At 44.2% G+C, this 17,521-nt stretch overlaps 1 protein-coding gene and 2 non-coding genes across 3 annotated transcripts; all 3 read right to left on the reverse strand.

Annotated features, from left to right (window-relative positions):
- Positions 1 to 1,375: 1,375 nt before the first annotated feature.
- Positions 1,376 to 5,171, reverse strand: NFD3 (Ribosomal L18p/L5e family protein). Its single transcript, XM_088708373.2, has one exon. It carries the CDS (start codon positions 2,575 to 2,577, stop codon positions 1,966 to 1,968), a length of 612 nt encoding a protein of 203 aa, XP_088564499.1. The 5' UTR covers positions 2,578 to 5,171; the 3' UTR covers positions 1,376 to 1,965.
- Positions 5,172 to 15,362: 10,191 nt separating this feature from the next.
- On the reverse strand, positions 15,363 to 15,437 carry TRNAP-UGG (transfer RNA proline (anticodon UGG)). Its single transcript has one exon. It is a non-coding gene; the product is annotated as a tRNA-Pro (tRNA).
- Positions 15,438 to 15,626: 189 nt separating this feature from the next.
- Positions 15,627 to 15,700, reverse strand: TRNAF-GAA (transfer RNA phenylalanine (anticodon GAA)). The gene has a single exon. It is a non-coding gene; the product is annotated as a tRNA-Phe (tRNA).
- Positions 15,701 to 17,521: the final 1,821 nt, after the last annotated feature.

Here is a 17,521-nt window from a genome sequence, read left to right on the forward strand (position 1 = left end):
AAGGATAGCCAACATAGAAGAGCTTTTGCCCATTCCATTAGTCGAAGCGAAGTCCTGTCCTTGGAAAATGATTTGATTCACGTTTCCTATCTCCCCTTGATAGAAAAGGGATCCTCGCCTGCCAAAGGTTCTTCTTCCCTCTCTGCAAATGGTGATTCCACAGCATCTGAGTTCATCAAGCGAAGAACAGAGATCCTTTCTCGATGAAGGTCTTCTTATCTTATTCCTCTGGGAAAGACGTGGTTCATGAGCCATTGACTCGATCATCAAGTCGAAATAAGGCGCTTTCTTGAGTTCTTTTACCCATCTATTGTACCGTGGGGAGCAGCATCCGAGCTATGGGATCGCTAGCTTATGAAAGATCATAGATCGGGGACATCTGACTGAGATAGATCGTCATCTCCGGGCGAACCTCTCTTTGTCGATCAGGTAACTATGAGAATGGTTCGATATGTGAATTCAAAGAAAATAGGGGACATAAGGGTTCTTATGCAGTTGTTCGAATCCTACGCCTATCGCCTACCTTATCTGCCGATTTATCGTAGATAACAGATGTGAGCGTTGCCTCACAAACCTATCCAAAACCCACTTTTGTTGTCAGGGCGTTTCGCCCGACATTTTCAAAAGTGTTCTTCATATATATAATTAATAAATTCCAGATCTAAGGGCTCCATGGGCAGAAGGATAAGGAAGGTCAGAAAAGCTAGCAGCGGGAAAGCGGTAAGGGAAGGCAATCGGTAATAGTCAGCTGGCGGTTCGGTTCGGTGGAAGAAGCTGTAAGAGCTGTCAGCGGTAATAGGCACTTCAATGAAGCAGCAGCAGTAGAATCATCATTAGTGGATACAGCACCAACAACAGCAGCAGATCCAGAGGCAGTTCCAGTCCTTGTCGCAGCGCAGTAGTTAGTAGGTGATCCAACACCAGAGAGAAAAGACGTAGCAGATTCATATACTGACCTTAGTGATATAGATCCATACCTAGGTACAGAACGAGACCCATTAGTGAGGTCCATATCGGTAATAGAAAGACCTGCCACAAAAGCATTCCGATGGAGCAGAAGTAGACCCTTCCCCCACCATAATAGCACCACCTAGCTTCGCTGCATCGGGATAGTAGTAGCACATATCTTTATATAGTGATCGTGATAGGGATAATGATACCAATGATAGAGTTGACCTAGCCTAGCGACATCCATCCCTTGTCTCCTACTGGTTTGTCTCTGAAAATGGTTCTAAATAATGGTATACTCCGGCTAGCGAAGAGGACAACCGAACCAACATATTAAGAAGAAGTTAAGGTCTCGGTTCCGTCTATATTCATAGAAGGTGATGTCGACGCTTTAGTTTTCATTTTTTAAGAAAGGTTAAGAAGAATATCCTTGGCTAAATAAAAGAAAGAAAGCCGAGCACGACTCCTATCACTTTCTTATTAGTCAGTCACTTCAGGCTTGGGTCACAAGCGCTAGCACATCGGGCTTCTTAGCCTAAAAAATAAGTGCTTTCCACCTCTTTCTTGCTGCAGTTGCAGGTCGAAGATGAACCTTGCTGTTTAGTTTCTGCGTGACAAATACGCTGGATTGTGTTACGCGAAAATGACGCCATGCCCGGTTTAAAGATATAACTATTGCTGCTTACTCCAATCCTAAACAAGCATCAAAACGCACATAGGCTAGCGTGAGCGGTAAGGAGAGAAAGAAAGCAGCAAGCCAGCTAGCCCCCCGACAACTAGAGCGTAAGCAGACGCAGCTGAAAAAACTAGACGTCATAGGCTAGCTCAAAACGTCGAGGTGATAGCTTGAGGTCCTAATCTGACTGAGTTGTATTTAGGATAAGCGGGAAGGCTCAATAGAACGGGATCCTCACGTCTACAATGGAGCTTCGCCTTGACTACAAAGTTTAGGGTGCTTCACTCACGCGGCTTTGCTAGATGGATGCAGAATAGTTGGATGGAGTCTCGCTCAGTCAATTAGTCTAGCCTCCCTTCCGAGTCAGATTTTTTCCGGAATTTTTTCTTGTCAAGTGAAAATGGAGATTCAAAAATGGTTGGAACTATTTGAACACGACGTTTTTTGGGGAGTCGGCATCCATTATGTGGAAGTTGGGTCACATCGTGGATGTACATAATTGGAGATTGATCTCCTACTCCTTCACCTCGAAAACCTTCTCTCCAGCTCAAGATCACTTTATTCTTTTTCCTGAAATAAGTAGATCCTTTCACTTTCATGACAACTGACTTCAAACCCATCTTTCTGGCGGATCGCCCGACATGTTCCGCAGTTGCTTCAGCAGCATACCGAGAAAGACGAGACCGCCCTTTTCTTTCCTCCAAACAACCTGCGGAGGCCCCAGTCTTTTTATTCCCCCTAGCATCTGTCACGATCACAAAGGTCTTATTTTTGATCAGTAAGACATGGACAAAATCTCTGTTCTTTTTCCGTGAACATTGCTCATCTTCCTCCGAGATGCTCTGTACGAAGTTCATGGATTTGAAACTGCCCGCACCCGCAAGCCCAAGCCGATCAGTCTCGGCCGTTGTTTTTTCCTGGGGCATCCTATGTGAAAAGTGTTGAGAAAGCATTTTGTTTTTTTATTCTTTGTCTGCTCCCCCAAAAAAAAGAGAGACTTGTCGGAAATCGCCGGTTGGGTTGGTCCGACCAAGAAAGACATGGGATGCACTTTTTCGTTTCGAACCATACCTCGAGGAGAGGTGGAAGTGAAAGACTGGCTACCTATAAAGATCCCTCACTGCACACTTTCTATAGTTCTGTATCCAGGATCGGCTGCATGCTCGAGTTATGAATCGGGTATAGAACCCAGGATGCTTGGTTACAATTCCGAATCCGCTAAACCATGTTTCTTTTCTTTTTTTTTGTCGAAACTATCCATGGGCAATGAGTTTCGATGTATTGGGTGTATCCGTTCTTTATTTAAAGAATTATTTTCGTGCTTACGTCATTTGCTTTCGCGTCCTTTTCTCATTCATTTTCTTTTATCCCGGAACACTAACGAAATCGCGGTTTCCTGAACTGAAGAATGTGAACCTTATATAATCAATAGAATAGAACAGCATCTTTGGTGAAACAAAGAGTGGTTAGGTCAGAAGCATCTAGCACGCACTTCAATCCAAACAAGCAATAAGCAAGATGAATCTCTTTTTCTTTCTATTCTATAATAAATGAAATTATGTAATCAGGGCTAAAGCACATACATATGGAGAGGTGCAAAGGACAGATGTGCCAGTTAGATGATAATAATTACCAGGGTCTGCCAGCGGTATTTGATTGAAATAGTGCGGTACGAATTACTTTCATCATTTATATACCCCATCTTAATATAATAAGAAGAAGACGTTATAGTCACTTCTAACTTCATCCAATCAACTGCCTTGAATGCAATGCCTCTCCTATTTTGAAAACGAACAAAAGAAAGAAAAAACAGGAAAGGCCATTGGAAGGATGCGAGCGGGAAGATCCATCTCAGACAGAGCAGACGGGGAAAGAGATATTAAATGAAAGGTGTGCCAGCAGATATGTATTTATAACAGAAAAACCAAAAGCGGTGAGCTGACCTACCAACGTGTGAATGTTTTATTCATGAATTATTTACTGTAGTCACATCCTCATAAATAGTTCTATCCGATAGGCGTCTTGCAGTCTCTTAGGTGATAGCGGAGCTCTTCCGTGGGGAAGCACCTAACCATATAGAATATTCGCACCTTAGCTATTCTATGTGATCTTCCTTGAGCCCCCTATCGCCTGCTATCGCCGGCCTGGAATGAAGGGAGGGCTTCCACTATCCTACCAGAAATGCTTGACCAAACTCCAATACCAAGAATTGATCCTGCTGAAGCTTCCTTCGATTTCTTTTTTTTTTTTGCCTTAAAAATCTAGTTTCTTGGCATAAGGACTACTTATACTTATATGGAATGGAAGTGGAATTCCATCCTAAGAAAAGATTTTCGCAATCCCTGGAAGGCCAGAGGTCTTCTTTCTTCTGTCGTCCTGCTAGCTCAAATCTCGTACTATATACTTTTGACTATACCTGAAATCACTATCGAAAAAGGGCTCTCTTTTTAGGCTAGTTAGGGTAGGGAGTGAATTCTACTTTAGACAAGTCTAGCAAAGCAGCTCATCTGGTAAGACGGTCATCCGTCCAACCTCTATCAATCGGTCTTTCCTCTTTCAATCGCTTGAATCGGTCCAACCGGGAATCGTCGAATCTCTAACGATCGCATCTGTCTGACTGATGGGAGAGATCGGCTCTATGGCCGCTTTTCCTTAAACTTCAGCCCTCTTTAAGCTCTCTTCTAGGGAATTTGCTTGGTCTAGTAACAAGTCTCGATAAGCTGTCGCAATCAGGCAATTCGTTAAAAGAGATATCTGATCGATCTGTCTTTCAATACTTCCTATCTTCCTGCTTGGGAATCAGTATCTGTTGCAATCGCTCATTTGTTCTGTTCTGTCGCAACTCTCGCATCTGGAATACGGGAAAGTCTTCCCATATTAACCTTTTTGTAAATTTCTCTTCTATTGTTAGCATTGGCTATCGGTCAATTCCGATTCCTTTCCTTATAAGTATTTTGTCTCCTTCATTGATTACTATTCTAGAGTGACTTGGATCTATCTTATGAAATCGTCGAATGAAGTTCCTTTGATTTTCCGGTTATTTCATAAGATGATCAAAATTCAGTGTGGTATAAATTTGAAGATTTTGAGATCCGACAATGGGGGAGAATAATAGTTCTCCAAGAACTTTCAAGCTTATCTGCAGGAACAAAGGATTGACTCTCAAACTACCTGTCCATATACCCCCAAAAAAGAATGGAGTAGCTGAGCGAAAAAATCGGCATCTTTTGGAGGTTACCCGTGCTCTTCTCACCGAGATGAAGGTACCTAATACTGGTAAGAAAGAAGCTGTCTTAACTGCATGTTATTTGATTAATCGTATGCCCGTTCTAAGTGGTAAATCTCCTATTTAAGTGTTGAAACCTGACTCACCCCTATCTTTCCTATTTCTCCTCGTGTTTTTGGTTGTGTTTGCTTTGTTCATGACTTGAGTCCTCTCAGAAACAAACTTGATTATAAGTCTTTCAAATGTGTCTTTGTTGGATATTCTAGCGGGCCACCCCAAAACAAATAAAAGATTTGTGTCCATGGATGTCACTTTCTTTTAAAATCTTTCTTATTTCTTTTCTCTGAAAATGGTAGTACTCTTTCGGATCCCTACTCTCCTCAGGGGGAGTATGGAGGTCTGGAGGAGAGTAGTGTTCTTACTGTCGTCAGTTAAAATATTCCCATGTCTAAAGTGGAAAATTATATGGATTCGAAAGAGGGGGAGTCTCAAAGTAGTGAGCAGCTTGGTCAGCAAACCACGGAATTAAAGACGTATGTGAGGAAAAGGAAGAAGGTCAATTTGTCGAATCAACGATCCATCACCAAGACTCCTCCTTGGATCCAGGTACTTCCTCTCTTCCTCCTTCTGTTGTTTATGATCTGTATTTACCTATTGCCTTGAGGAAAGAAAAGAGATATTGTACTTCTCACCCTATTAATCACTTTGTGTCCTATCAAGCTTCCTTCCTTTAAAGCTTTCCTTTCAGCGATTTCTTCCACCAAGATACCTGGAAGAAGCCCTCAATCATCCTCAGTGGAAGAAAGCTATGATAGAATAAATGGAGGCTCTAAAGAAGAACGACACTTGGGAACTGGTCACGTTACCAAGAGGCAAACGTACGGTTGGCTGCAGGTGGGTATATACCCTGAAACACAAAGCTGATGGCTCTATCGAGAGGGCTCGTATTGTGGCGAAAGGTTTCACACAAACCTATGGCATCGATTATCTCGAGACCTTTGCTCCTGTGGCCATTTTTAATTGATTCTTCTTTCTGATTCATTAATGACCATTTTAAATCAAAAGAAAATGGCCTATTTGAGATTTTCAGGTTTCTTTTGTTTGGGAATGAAATGAAAAACCGTATTGTATTTTGCATCTTTTGCCAAACCAGTTCCTATCTCTTCCCTTTCCTATCTCGAATTGACTATCTCTCGGCGATTGGCCTTAGTAGACCGGTTTCAATTGGATAACTCGATTGAGACCGTCCTTTGCCTGTTCTCCCAGTCAGTAATTTCATTCCTTGCAAGTATATAATTTTTGAGAGTGAGAGTGTCTTGACGGCATTCAGTTGATTATGAGTTCATTGAATGAAAGAACGTTTCGAGACTTGTGGATTACCTCACTGAGATCACTACTAAAAGAAAGTCTTATTAGGGCGCTTTTCCGGGATTGCAGGTCTAAGCCTATAAGGTAAGCTATCTGTAAAGAGCAGGAGTCGCTTAGCAAGCACAGTCTCTTTTTCCCTTTCGACCGCTTCCCTCAAATAAAGAAAGTATGGGCCTTTTCCAAGTTTTGTTTCCAGTCTATTATGCCAATTGTTCTCACCTTCTTCAACCTTTTCTCGAATGAAGTGATAGTTAAGTTCAATAGGTTTTGTTCTTGCGTGAAAAACCGGATTAGACGAGAGTTTCATGGCACTTTGATTATCGCAATCTAATTTTGATGGTCCAACAATCATTCCCATTTTTTTTAGGATATGCCTTTACCATGTCAGCTCAGCTACAGTGGCTGCCATTGCTCTATACAAAGCTTCTGCATTGGATCGAGCTACGGTACGTTGCTTTTTACTGTTTCATGATAAAAATGAATCAACAAATGTGATGCAATACCCACTGACGGATCTCTGGTGTCTGGATCTCCAGCCCAAGAAAATCACTATCTCTGGCTCTGGCACCGAGTAATTTTATTTTCAATTGCTCGATAGACGGTGACGGGGGTACGACTTGAGAATTGACCCAAGATTCTCTGGGGTACCAGTTTACAAATACGGGAAGGAAGGAGGTATGGGATGCAAAGTCTCATTCAAAAATCGATTTTGGGGTATTTCCGTGTTAGGAGCAAGCTACTTCTAGCCTCTAGTCCAGAGCTATTTCTTTCGCCTATAGCTGCTTTATTACCTCAATACCTACTCACTATAGGTATTTTTTTCATTACATGTATGATACCACTCTATAGACGAGATATCATTGGTATTGCCTCCATATCCGGTACATTCAACAACTAAGCTGAATTTTTTCTTACTAAAAAGCCTTGTTGAGTGCGGGGGAACGAAAGGAGGTGGAATTTTTGATGAAGGTTGAATCGTCGATCGAATTCAGGCTTTCTTGCTTCTCCGGTGGGGACCTCTCCTTCTTCATTTCTAAAAGCCGGGAACGAATCAATATCAGTAGTTGGGAAGTATAAACCTCGGCTATCTACTAAGAGCTACTAGGAGCTTACTAGCTATCTGGGTAATGCTCTAAACCGTCGAATCACAACAGCCCTTGCCCTTGCCATGCAACTGCTGCAGAGATGGGCTTTTTCTAATCCGGTTGGAGCCAATCCTACTCTAGGCTTTGATTGTCCCTACTGGCACCGCAACTTCTTGTTCCCGTTCTCGCCCGATTTCGAAAGGACGTGGGTCCGGTCGAGCCACTGAACACCATAAGGAGGGAATACAGACGACTCGAAGAAGTTGGTTTTTTTCGAGGGAGAAGAATGACAACTAGACCTTAACACAGGAAAGGGATAGAGAGATGGATGTTCACCCAACCTGATTGAAATGAATCAGAGTATGTTCACCCCAATAGTGTAGCCAGCCATAAAATCAAGGCTGACGCTCGATCGGAACGGAACCAAGGAGGTCGTGTTGCGTAACGAGACTACAAGAAAAGAATGAAACTAGAAGTTGTTGGCAACTAGTGAACCCGGCGGTTCAGCCGGGTGAGAGGTAGATCTTCCCATGGGTTCGGACTTGAAGTGAATCCGATGGATGTTCTTTCTTTCGAGAAGACTGCTTTTCGTGGAGGGAGATAAGCGGATACTTGCTTGCCAGTATGTTCGGTCTGCGGTTTGGTAACGACTGGGTCTACACCCTATGTCGTGCATCGTTCCGCTCGCCGGATCCGGCCGGTAAGAATTTTGCATGGTCGTTCGCGTCTCTTGGCTAAACTCGAACCCGTTCTGAACGATCCATCCATTTTTCAACTGGTTTCCTCCTTTCTGAACTTGTCTATTCTTGATGAGGACGGAAGAGATTGGTCAGCAGAGGCTGGGGTACCGGCTGTAGGCCTTCTCGCCAGCGTGTTATTCAATTTCTATTTAGATTACTTTGATCGAACATTCATCAACCGCTTTCCGCATCTTCCTTTTGTTCGGTATATCCATGAAATAATTGTTGCTGTTCCTCTGAACCTGAACAATCAAGAAAGACTTTCTTTCGAGTAGATCAAAAATCTCTTGAGAGAGCTGCATCTTTCTGCTAAACAAATTTACATAGTTCGAGGGGGCTTCCCAATTTCCTGTCTTGGTTGTTTCTTATCTGTTGACAAAGGGGGTTTAATCCACTTTGTGGAGAAGGAAGAATAAAGAAAGATTTTCAAATGTTAGTTTAAAAGATTTAAACATCATTTGTAGTACCATCTCTTGTATGTCGATTTAGCACAAACCAATGCCTTAAGCCTTGGAGAATTTATAGTTTGATTATTTATAAGATATCATATACTCTTTGAAAGGTGCACCATATCTAATTCTTTAACGAAAGATTATAACACTCAAGTGGTCGCCCCTTACTCTATTCCTTTCTAAGGTCAGGAATAGCGGTCTTAGCTAGCGTTTCTCTTATCTTTCAAACGCGAAGCTTCTAAAAAGTCTTTTCACGAGAGTTGTGAGATATTAAGCTACTAAGCTACACCCTTTTTAGTTATAGGATACATTTGAATAGGAAAAAACTGATTATTCCAAGGGGGATGGACATGGACCTATGGAAGTGATTCCGACCAAGAAAAAGAACACTTTTTTAAAGCACAGGGCTATAGAAAAGGGCCGGTAGGGAAGGTGCGATTGAGCGACCGTCTGTAGCTGAACTTGCCTCTCGGAAGGAGTCTAGATCCGTCTTTAGCTGGACTCTCTCGTTCTTCCAGTTTCCTTCGATTCTGTAAATGAGTCATCTGGACTCCTCAGTCTTGTTGGTAGCCCGTAGTTCCTTTTCCAGTCTCAGGGAGGGATTTAGATAGAACCGATTCAACAACATAGGAAAAAACTTGATCTTCAAAGGAGGTGGGAAGGGCTTTCATCCCAGACTCATTCTTCTAGGTCAAATTCTTTTCCTTCAAAGAGGGCTAGGTCTGGTCTAGGGTCACTCGACCTGGAAACAACAGTTTTTCCTAAATCTAAATAGGTTCCTTCTGCAAACTGAGATCTTTTTCCAAAGGTGGTTGATTCGGGAAGGGAATGAAATGAATCTGAAGCAGCAGATACCACAGGAGAATCAGCCGATAAGGAATATCTTTTTTTTTAAAGAAAGGGAACGAGTGGAGTATACGAAGCGAAAAGGGAAGGTGAGAGGGTAAGATAAAGTTGAGATAGGCTCGTAAGAAAGGATAGGCTCTCCGCCGATCCTTATTGGGTAGGGATAGCTCGCTTAAGGAAGACTACCTTTGGCGCTAAATATTCCTTCATTCTGAGGGAAGTGCTATTCAATTGACCATGGGGTTCTACCCTTCCTTACCGAATTCATTCTATGCGAAAGAGTCTCGCGCCAGGAGCGCTGCTGTAACCAGTTCTGATCTCAAGCACCTAACCTTTGTTGTGAGGACTTATTCGCCATCGGCCGGTAATACCCAATTCGCGGAAAGGGAGGGCGCCTTACTAAATAGGGGCACTTAGCTTTCCCACAGAGGTCGGTGGAGAATGCCAGATCTTCAAATTATTCAGCCGAAAAGCGATAGCTAAGGGCAGTAGAGAAGAAAGATAGGGCATTAGCAGCTTCAACTCGAGAAGCAGCATCCCCATCCGAATCCGAATCCGCTGAAGAGGAGACCTTTTGTCTCTTGAGTTCATAGTTCATTCCACTCAACAAGCTGACCCAGCCTGAAGGAAGGGGTTTTCATCCTATAGCCGACTCTCCTGTTGAGTTTTGTCTTTCGAATTTAGCTTACAATTGAGGTCAGTGAGAAGCTTGTAAGTTTTGCCTTAAGCTATAGGGCTCCCTAGGGGGATGAGGTGGTCGTACCGCTTCTGGGACCACGATATGCACCACCAGGGGCTGTTTTTCCGACAGGAGTTTGATACCTTGACTCCTCCCGCGGGTAAGCTTGTTCTTCTGCGATATTTCCTTCTTCGTTTGCGTGGATGACCGATTGATGCTATGTGGATGTAGGTCACCTAGAGACCTTTTGGAGATAGGCCTTACGCTGCTAGGCCAGCTGTAGCTATATCTGATCCGTACTTCCTTGTCCGAGTGGAGCTGACTGGACCACGTCGAGTGGTACCTGGGTGAGAGAGTGTTACGGCAGTTTCGGTATTGTTATTGAACTGATTGAATCTGGTATTGTTAGTAGGAAGTGGTGATAGATAGCAGGAGGTATTGCTTACTTACCTGATTCCTTTCTGAGGCCGGTCCAAAGAGGAGCTAGCAGAACAATCGACACAAGAGAAGGAGTCTCGAGAGCAAACTATCTCAAGGAGACGACCAAAGGAAGAGGCCCTGCAAGAAAGGCAAGAAGTGCAGAACTGGATGATCAAAGTGATGCTTCTACGCTGGAGAAGAGAGAGAGAAGGCACGAAAGCTGGCCGAGAAGAGAGGTCCTGCCATGGATAGGCGTAACCTTTGGCATGAGATTGATCAACTAAGCCTGGCTATTTTCACCCTTTGGCTTAAGGTAGCGGAAAGCTTACCCACTCCGTTGTCTTAGCATGAATAATTATTGATTCAGCTCCAGACCGGAATTATACCGACTCTCGTTCATAAGGGTAGCCTCCCCTGCTCGTTTTCAACTATCCGTGGTGTTGGCTTTGATTGCCCCTACTCTTCTCTTGTCCTCAACCCTCGAAAGAAAAGATCAAACTCGTCGAATCGAGGATCGGAACCGTACCTTCGGGCAATCTCCGCTCTAGATGGGAAAGGAACATGCAATAAAAGGCCTTTCTTCAGGTTTCCATAGAAAATAGTGAAACTATAAAATAAATAGGCGCGGCACACAAAGGAGGTTGAGTGCGCTACCATTCCTTTCAAATGGAGGAATGAAGTAGCAAAGAATACCAATAGTTGTTATAATACCAAACCAAGAAAAGTAATACTAATACCCATAGCCAAAGAAGAAGTAAGATAATATGGGAGGCGAAAAGCCAATTGGTAATTAATAAGTTCAAGACAGGGACACAACGGGAGGTGCAATCCATTTCGTGAATTGGTAGGGGAGGCGGTACAATGGAATTTCATTCATTCAATATTGATTCCCGTAGTTCGGGAGTTCAAGCCAGGCAAGGCACAATAAGGGTTGGCGAACATGGTAGGCACATTACAAATCAATACACGAAGGAGCTCTCACACAAACACACAAAAACACGAGGGAATCAAAATAAAAAAAAAAAGTATTAGAAGGTAAAAAAAATATATATTATAGATAGAATCTAGGGAAGAAAGAATAGGAGTTAAAGCAGTAAATCTGGTCAACGGTATATATTTTTTGTTTCGTGAGTGAATCTCGTTCAATTGGCAATTTATCGATTTTCGTTTTTTTTAGTCTCTTACCTCTTTCTGATCTACGACCACCCTTACTTGTTTTGCTAGCGAAGTAAATCGCTGTGATTAGCATTCCAAGAAGTAGGAATCCTGGCTTTCAATATCCCCATCCGTCCATCTCTTAGTTCTTCTGCCTTTCTTCGGTCATCGGGAATCCCACTTTCTCAATCAATCTGTCGTAAGGGCTGTAACTGGTATGCTGCTCATAAAGACTGTATCATAAAGACTTTCACTGTACCTGGCATGGTATAATCTACTCATAGACACTTCTCATAGGCATAGATCTAACTCTAGCTTCTCTCCTTCACTTTCTGAGTCATATAGGAAGATCTCTATTGCCACCTGTGTCCTATAACGCATCTCTCCTTGCCACTCTATCTATAGCTATAGCTTGTCCGTCCCATCCAAGGAATAGGGCGGCTTATTAAATCTCGCATTCTCTTCCCGCGCCTTGCCTGGTTCTAGCATCTCTCATCTCTATTGCCGAAGAGTATAACAAGGTGGACGGAAAGCCTGATTGCTCAAGTCAGTGTGGATTCAATATCCCAAGGCCCCATTCCCCAATTGATTAACTGATTGCGCCATAAAGACTAGAGTGCTAGACTGATACAGGGAATGCTTACTCTGCTAGGCTGGATTCCTTGCTTGAATCTGCTTCCTTGCTTCATATAGGCTCTCCTATAGAAGATCGCTTGAAGAGGGCTGATTGCTACAGAAAAGAGGCCCACGAGATGAACTCATAACAGAAGAGCTACTGCTACAGGAATGCTTTGCTTTATTGCATATTCGACTGGAAGCGCACCGGAGCGCCTTGTACCTTAGCTGAGCTACCATTCCTCTTATCTCATGCCCTTATGCGCCACTCCTCTTTGCTTGAAAAAGCAAATATGACTTCGCTACCTTTCTCTGAGCTTCTAGGCAACAGATCCTACTCCCTAAGAAGAGTCATTAAGAGAGAGGAATCCATTTAAAGGAATTCGTGCTGATTGCCTAACTTCGGGTACTTTTTCAAGGCTCACACTACAACAAGAGTCCGAGCAACTAGAAAGAGGCTTGAATAAAGAAAGAGATTTGTACTGTTTGCGCTTACTTACCAATCTGCTTATTAACAAACAAACACAGCCATGTTCGCTTACCCCCTTGCCTACCAATGATACAGGAAGGCTTACCTCAGACCCGAACCCCCTATGATTGCTTCCACTTGAAGAGACTTACTTGCGCCATAAGTACTAGACTTTGATAAAGGAATGGGGAGGCGGAGATATTTCATACTTGAATGGTAATCGTAAAAAGATAAGAAAACCCTGCTACCGGAAAGCGCCTATTAAAGAAGAGGGACTCGATTAAAGGACTCATACAAGACTTATTCCAGACCTATCCCTTCGCATGCTTCTAAGGCTCATCTCTTCGATTGCTTTCTAGCTTGCTTGACTCTCCATCCCCTCTTTGCTTTCTGGCATATTCGACTGAGCTACCCCTTTCCACTCTGGAACTGGCTTGAAGAAATACCTAAACTCACTTCGCTACCTCTCTTCTGATCTAAGTCCTCGCTCTTAGGCAAGAGCTTGAAGAGAGTGATTTTGGAAGTCAACTTAATCTTCCTAAAATTTGATTCGCTGGGAAGCACATAAAGGAAGAATATGAGCACCTTACCCCTTATTCATTTCTTCCCCCGATGCCCTTATCCTTTTCACTCAGAAAGTCCTTTCACCCGAAGCCCCTATGCTTGCTTGCTGTCTTCGGAAGAGGTAGTAGAAGTCCTTCTGCACTACACTCTTTAACTAGAGGATAGGTCGGCCTTACTCCCGTATCTCTCTTAAATTTATAAAGCTCGGCGAGAAAGGGTTGGTTAAGAACTATTGACTGTAAACCATAGCAGTTACAGTCACTCAATGGAGATGTTCGCCTTTGGAATGAAGATGGATGAACAGGCACGTCGAGCCTGGAACTGATGAAATTTTGGGAAAACATGGAACCGGTCACTATACTGGGGGGGCGAGACATGACCGCGACTTAAGATTCAAGTACCGTTGAAAAGACTAAAGGAACGGGGGGAATGACTACCTTTAATAAAGCACAGGCTAATACGAGCCGACCAGAAGAAGCAAGGCTTAGATTACCAGATCCTGGACACAATCTTCCTAGAGATGGAGAGCCCCTTGCCTCGCCTTTTCTAGCCTCTCCTTCTTGCTTGCTTACCTAGCTCTTGTCTTAGTGACTCTTCCTCTTTTCTAGGTTTTTTTTTCTGAGTGTTAAAACGGTAGATTTTTCATTTGCCAATGAATTGGATCCGCCCCGATTCGATCAAAAATGGGATTCTTGGCTAGAGAAAGTTCTGTGACATGGACGCCCAGCCCAACTCGGTCGGTCGGTTGACCCACCTAACAGATGATGATATTCTCGATCGATTTGATCGAATTTTGAAAAGTCTTTCTCACTATTCAGAACAGTGGAGCTTTCGATCAAGATGTTCTCGCCTCCCCCGTTCGGGCTCTCGCTCGAATCGGAACCCTTATGCGTTGGTAGGCTTTCGACTCAATCTAATAGCCTACCTATCGGGCGCCAATAAAAAAAAGAGAAAATTGTCGCATGGGCTCATCATCTGATGCAGAACCGATGCGAGAGGGATAAAAATAATGGGAGAAGCGGGGATTGATAGCTTTCAAGAACCAGTGGAAAGGAAAGAGAGGTCTATGTCAATTTAGGCCAAAAACTTCTCCGTAGGTCGTGGACTCGGGTTCTGGTTCTGGTGAACTACTCGTTTCACCTAATGCTTAGCGCTACACTCCGCATCCTAACGGAAGCCATCACTTGTTAACGAACGTATAGAAAGAAAGATATGTTCTCTCTTTTAAAAAGAGATAAATATGGCGAGCAGGTGGTATCGATATGGTATCGCATGTGACTCCTCTGTCGATGAATGTTCATTTATTGTACTCCATCTATATGATATGGCATTAGGTATCGTATAGATCGATATTCATGCTTGCCTAGCTCATGGGCAAAGGAGGTAATGTCAATTGTAGCACTTCCAGAGTCAACTTCCCACGTACTCAAGGGCGTCCCCAAACCCTTTCCTTTGGACCAAGTCGTAGAGTTCCCAAAGGAAACCGTACCTAAAGAGAATACTCTCCTCAGGACGCTTCTTCCAGTCCCTCATAACAACCGGTACCTCGAACAGATCCTGAAGTTTCGGGTCTGTGTCTAGGACGACCGTGTGGTACCAATGGACATACCTTAACCAGTCCTTCATCCAATTATAGAATAAAGTCCTTTCAAGGATCCATATTTCCCAAAAAAAAAGTGAGATTGTCCGGAGAGAGAGTGAAATCCCGCCCCTGCTAGCTAACATAGATATCTATTCTCAGTGTGCATATTCTTTATTTAGAATCTCTTCCCGACCAGGCCAGGCTTCGCATCAATGACGGAATCGGTCATCGGCAACTTTTCTGAGTCTTTCCATCTGAATATCCCGCCTCCAAGCATTTCCTCACGCACAGGCCTATGGGCTTAAGCAAGCCCCTTAAGAAAAGTCTTTCATTTCTTGTTCGAGTTTCGTTAGCTGAACATCATTTCTCGTTACTTGTTACGGTTGGTTTGGTTGAGTCTCGGGTTGCCTATTTGACTACCAGTCAATGAATGATTGATTGATTAGCAACGAGAAAACACTTTTTAGGCTAGTCAGGTGTACGTACTTAGTTCACGGTCGATTGATATTCATTTGTATTAGCCGACTGAACAGAACATCAAGGTGACAGGATTCGAACCTATGGCCCTCTGTACCCAAAACAGATGCGCTGACCAGACTGCGCTACACCTCGTCTCCCCCCCGGAACATATAGATCCACCCGATCGATAAACACTCGAACCGAACTCGCCCACCCCGCTTTGGGCACAGGGACGCGAGAACCACCGCTTTTTGGAAATCTGCCTCCAAGCCTCTTTCATTCACTTTCATTTCTTCCTTCATCCGGCTTGCTCTCGGCTACGTGTCCTTTGGACCAAAAGCCCGCTTAGAAGTGGATTCGAACCACTGACACAAGGATTTTCAGTCCTTTGCTCTAACCTGCTGAGCTACCTGAACCACTTTCCTAAAGTCTCTTTTCTTCATCTATGAGCGCCCTACCAGCAGTGGAGGAGCTTGCTCAAGAACCGAGAGCCGGCCAGGGAATGGACGGCCCTCGTTCGGTCAGGTGTTCTTCGCTATAGACGCCACCAAGAACAAGAAAGAGGCGCTCCGCTCCTAGTCACTAAGTAGTGCTATTCTGTCCTCCGGGGGGCTCCATCAAGAAGAGGTTCTTTCTCTCACGTAATTTCGCCCGCCCGTTCCACTTCCGTGCCGGAGGAAATGGGATTCGAACCCATGATACAATCTTCTTGTATGTCGATTTAGCAAACCAATGCCTTAAGCCACTCAGCCATACCTCCAAGTTGTTGATCGGAATTGGATGTGCCGGGTTGGGTTGGTTGCCCGAAGATCCGATTCACTGCACAAGCCGTAGCGCGCGTACTCTTCTTTACTGAGCGAGACAGACTCTATCCAGATCTATGGATCTCCCCAGCATCCAAGCGAGACTCCAAATCCGCCACTCGTTGGGCGACGCCTTGCTTTCTATGAACACCTCACCACTGAATGATGAACTTAGCCAGTCTTCGCCTCCGACCCGACCAGGAGAGAACACACGGTCAAGCCAAGCCGCCCTTCCTCACCTGCCTGAATGGAATTCATATCTCCTTCGTCTAGTCGAGAAGGGAAAAAGCCCGGCGGGGAACTGGACCGTGACTCTTCTAAACCATTACATTACGGAGAAGTCCATTCTCGTCATGATCGATCCACGTCCTACCATAGTGCCCGGAGAACCAGGCTTGCTTAGCTTACCAAGCTAGCTTACTAAGCTAAGCGCGAAGGAATTTCTCTAAGATTGCACGAGCTAGCCAGAAGGTAGCATAGCTTGCTTCTAGAAGATTCTATAGTGATCCACTGGAATCGGCCTCGGGTGACGCCTCCCTGCTCGGAGAAAGATTTCATCCCTTGGTCGTTAAGGTGGGGTGAAAACTGCAACTAATGCTCTTTCTCCGTCGTCGAATACGGGATACTCACTTTCAATGGTAGGATCAAGCCTCGCATCCCCAGAGCCATATGAAGACTAGCCTGCCCTTCCAATCGGGGTTATAACGGGTTCGGTATCAGCAACACCAGCCAATCGTGTTGGTACGGTGGGTTCCCCATACCCACTATTCGGAAAAAAAGCTTGCCATAGCAGCTCAAACCTCCGATCGGGAAATGGGAGTTCTAACCGGCCCTAGCCCCCAATTCCGAACAAAAGCTTTGATTGGACCGAGGTTCGTGCAGGGAGGGAATAGGAACTAATAACGATGGTTCGAGGTTGAGCTCACCGGCCGCCCTACGTCAGTAGTCTTCCTAACTTCTATTCCCTTTTTTTGTTCTAAGGTAAGGCCCCGAGGTCCTTCAAGAACAGCATTGCGGTCGCAACGGGGCTCTGGGTGAATATTGTCCGCCCGTGTGAGCCGGGCTGTGAATATTTATACGTCGAGGTCTTTAGTGAAAAACCACAATACTACACTACAACAATTTGAAGAAATCCGCCTTAGACTATAATTTGAATTAACTAGTCGTGTTGAGTTGAGGCTTATTTCCATGAAAAAAAATCCGCCAATCCCGATATTCAAAAATTTCTGCTGCGCCTGGTGACGCCTTCATGGCGCAGGATCTTTGAAGGTCCTGACACAATCATTGGTATGCTTAACAAAGCTACCCTGGTCGTGTTCGACGGTTTCACTAAGGAGAGGTGCATCGCTGCATACCTATTTGCAAAGCAGGTCTACAGGTTGACTAGAAAGTCTGGATTGTTATTCACAGCGCTTTATCTAAAGCAATGCGGTT

This window comes from Phoenix dactylifera, chromosome 12 (genome assembly GCF_051530095.1).
Source record: "Phoenix dactylifera cultivar Ajwa chromosome 12, Ajwa_hap1_PhDact_Kaust_v1.1, whole genome shotgun sequence".
In the NCBI taxonomy this organism is placed as follows: Eukaryota; Viridiplantae; Streptophyta; class Magnoliopsida; order Arecales; family Arecaceae; genus Phoenix; species Phoenix dactylifera.

Coding starts and splice junctions, on each gene's coding strand:
- NFD3 (XM_088708373.2), bottom strand. CDS start 2,577: ATGCTTTCTCAACACTTTTCACATAGGATGCCCCAGGAAAAAACAACG.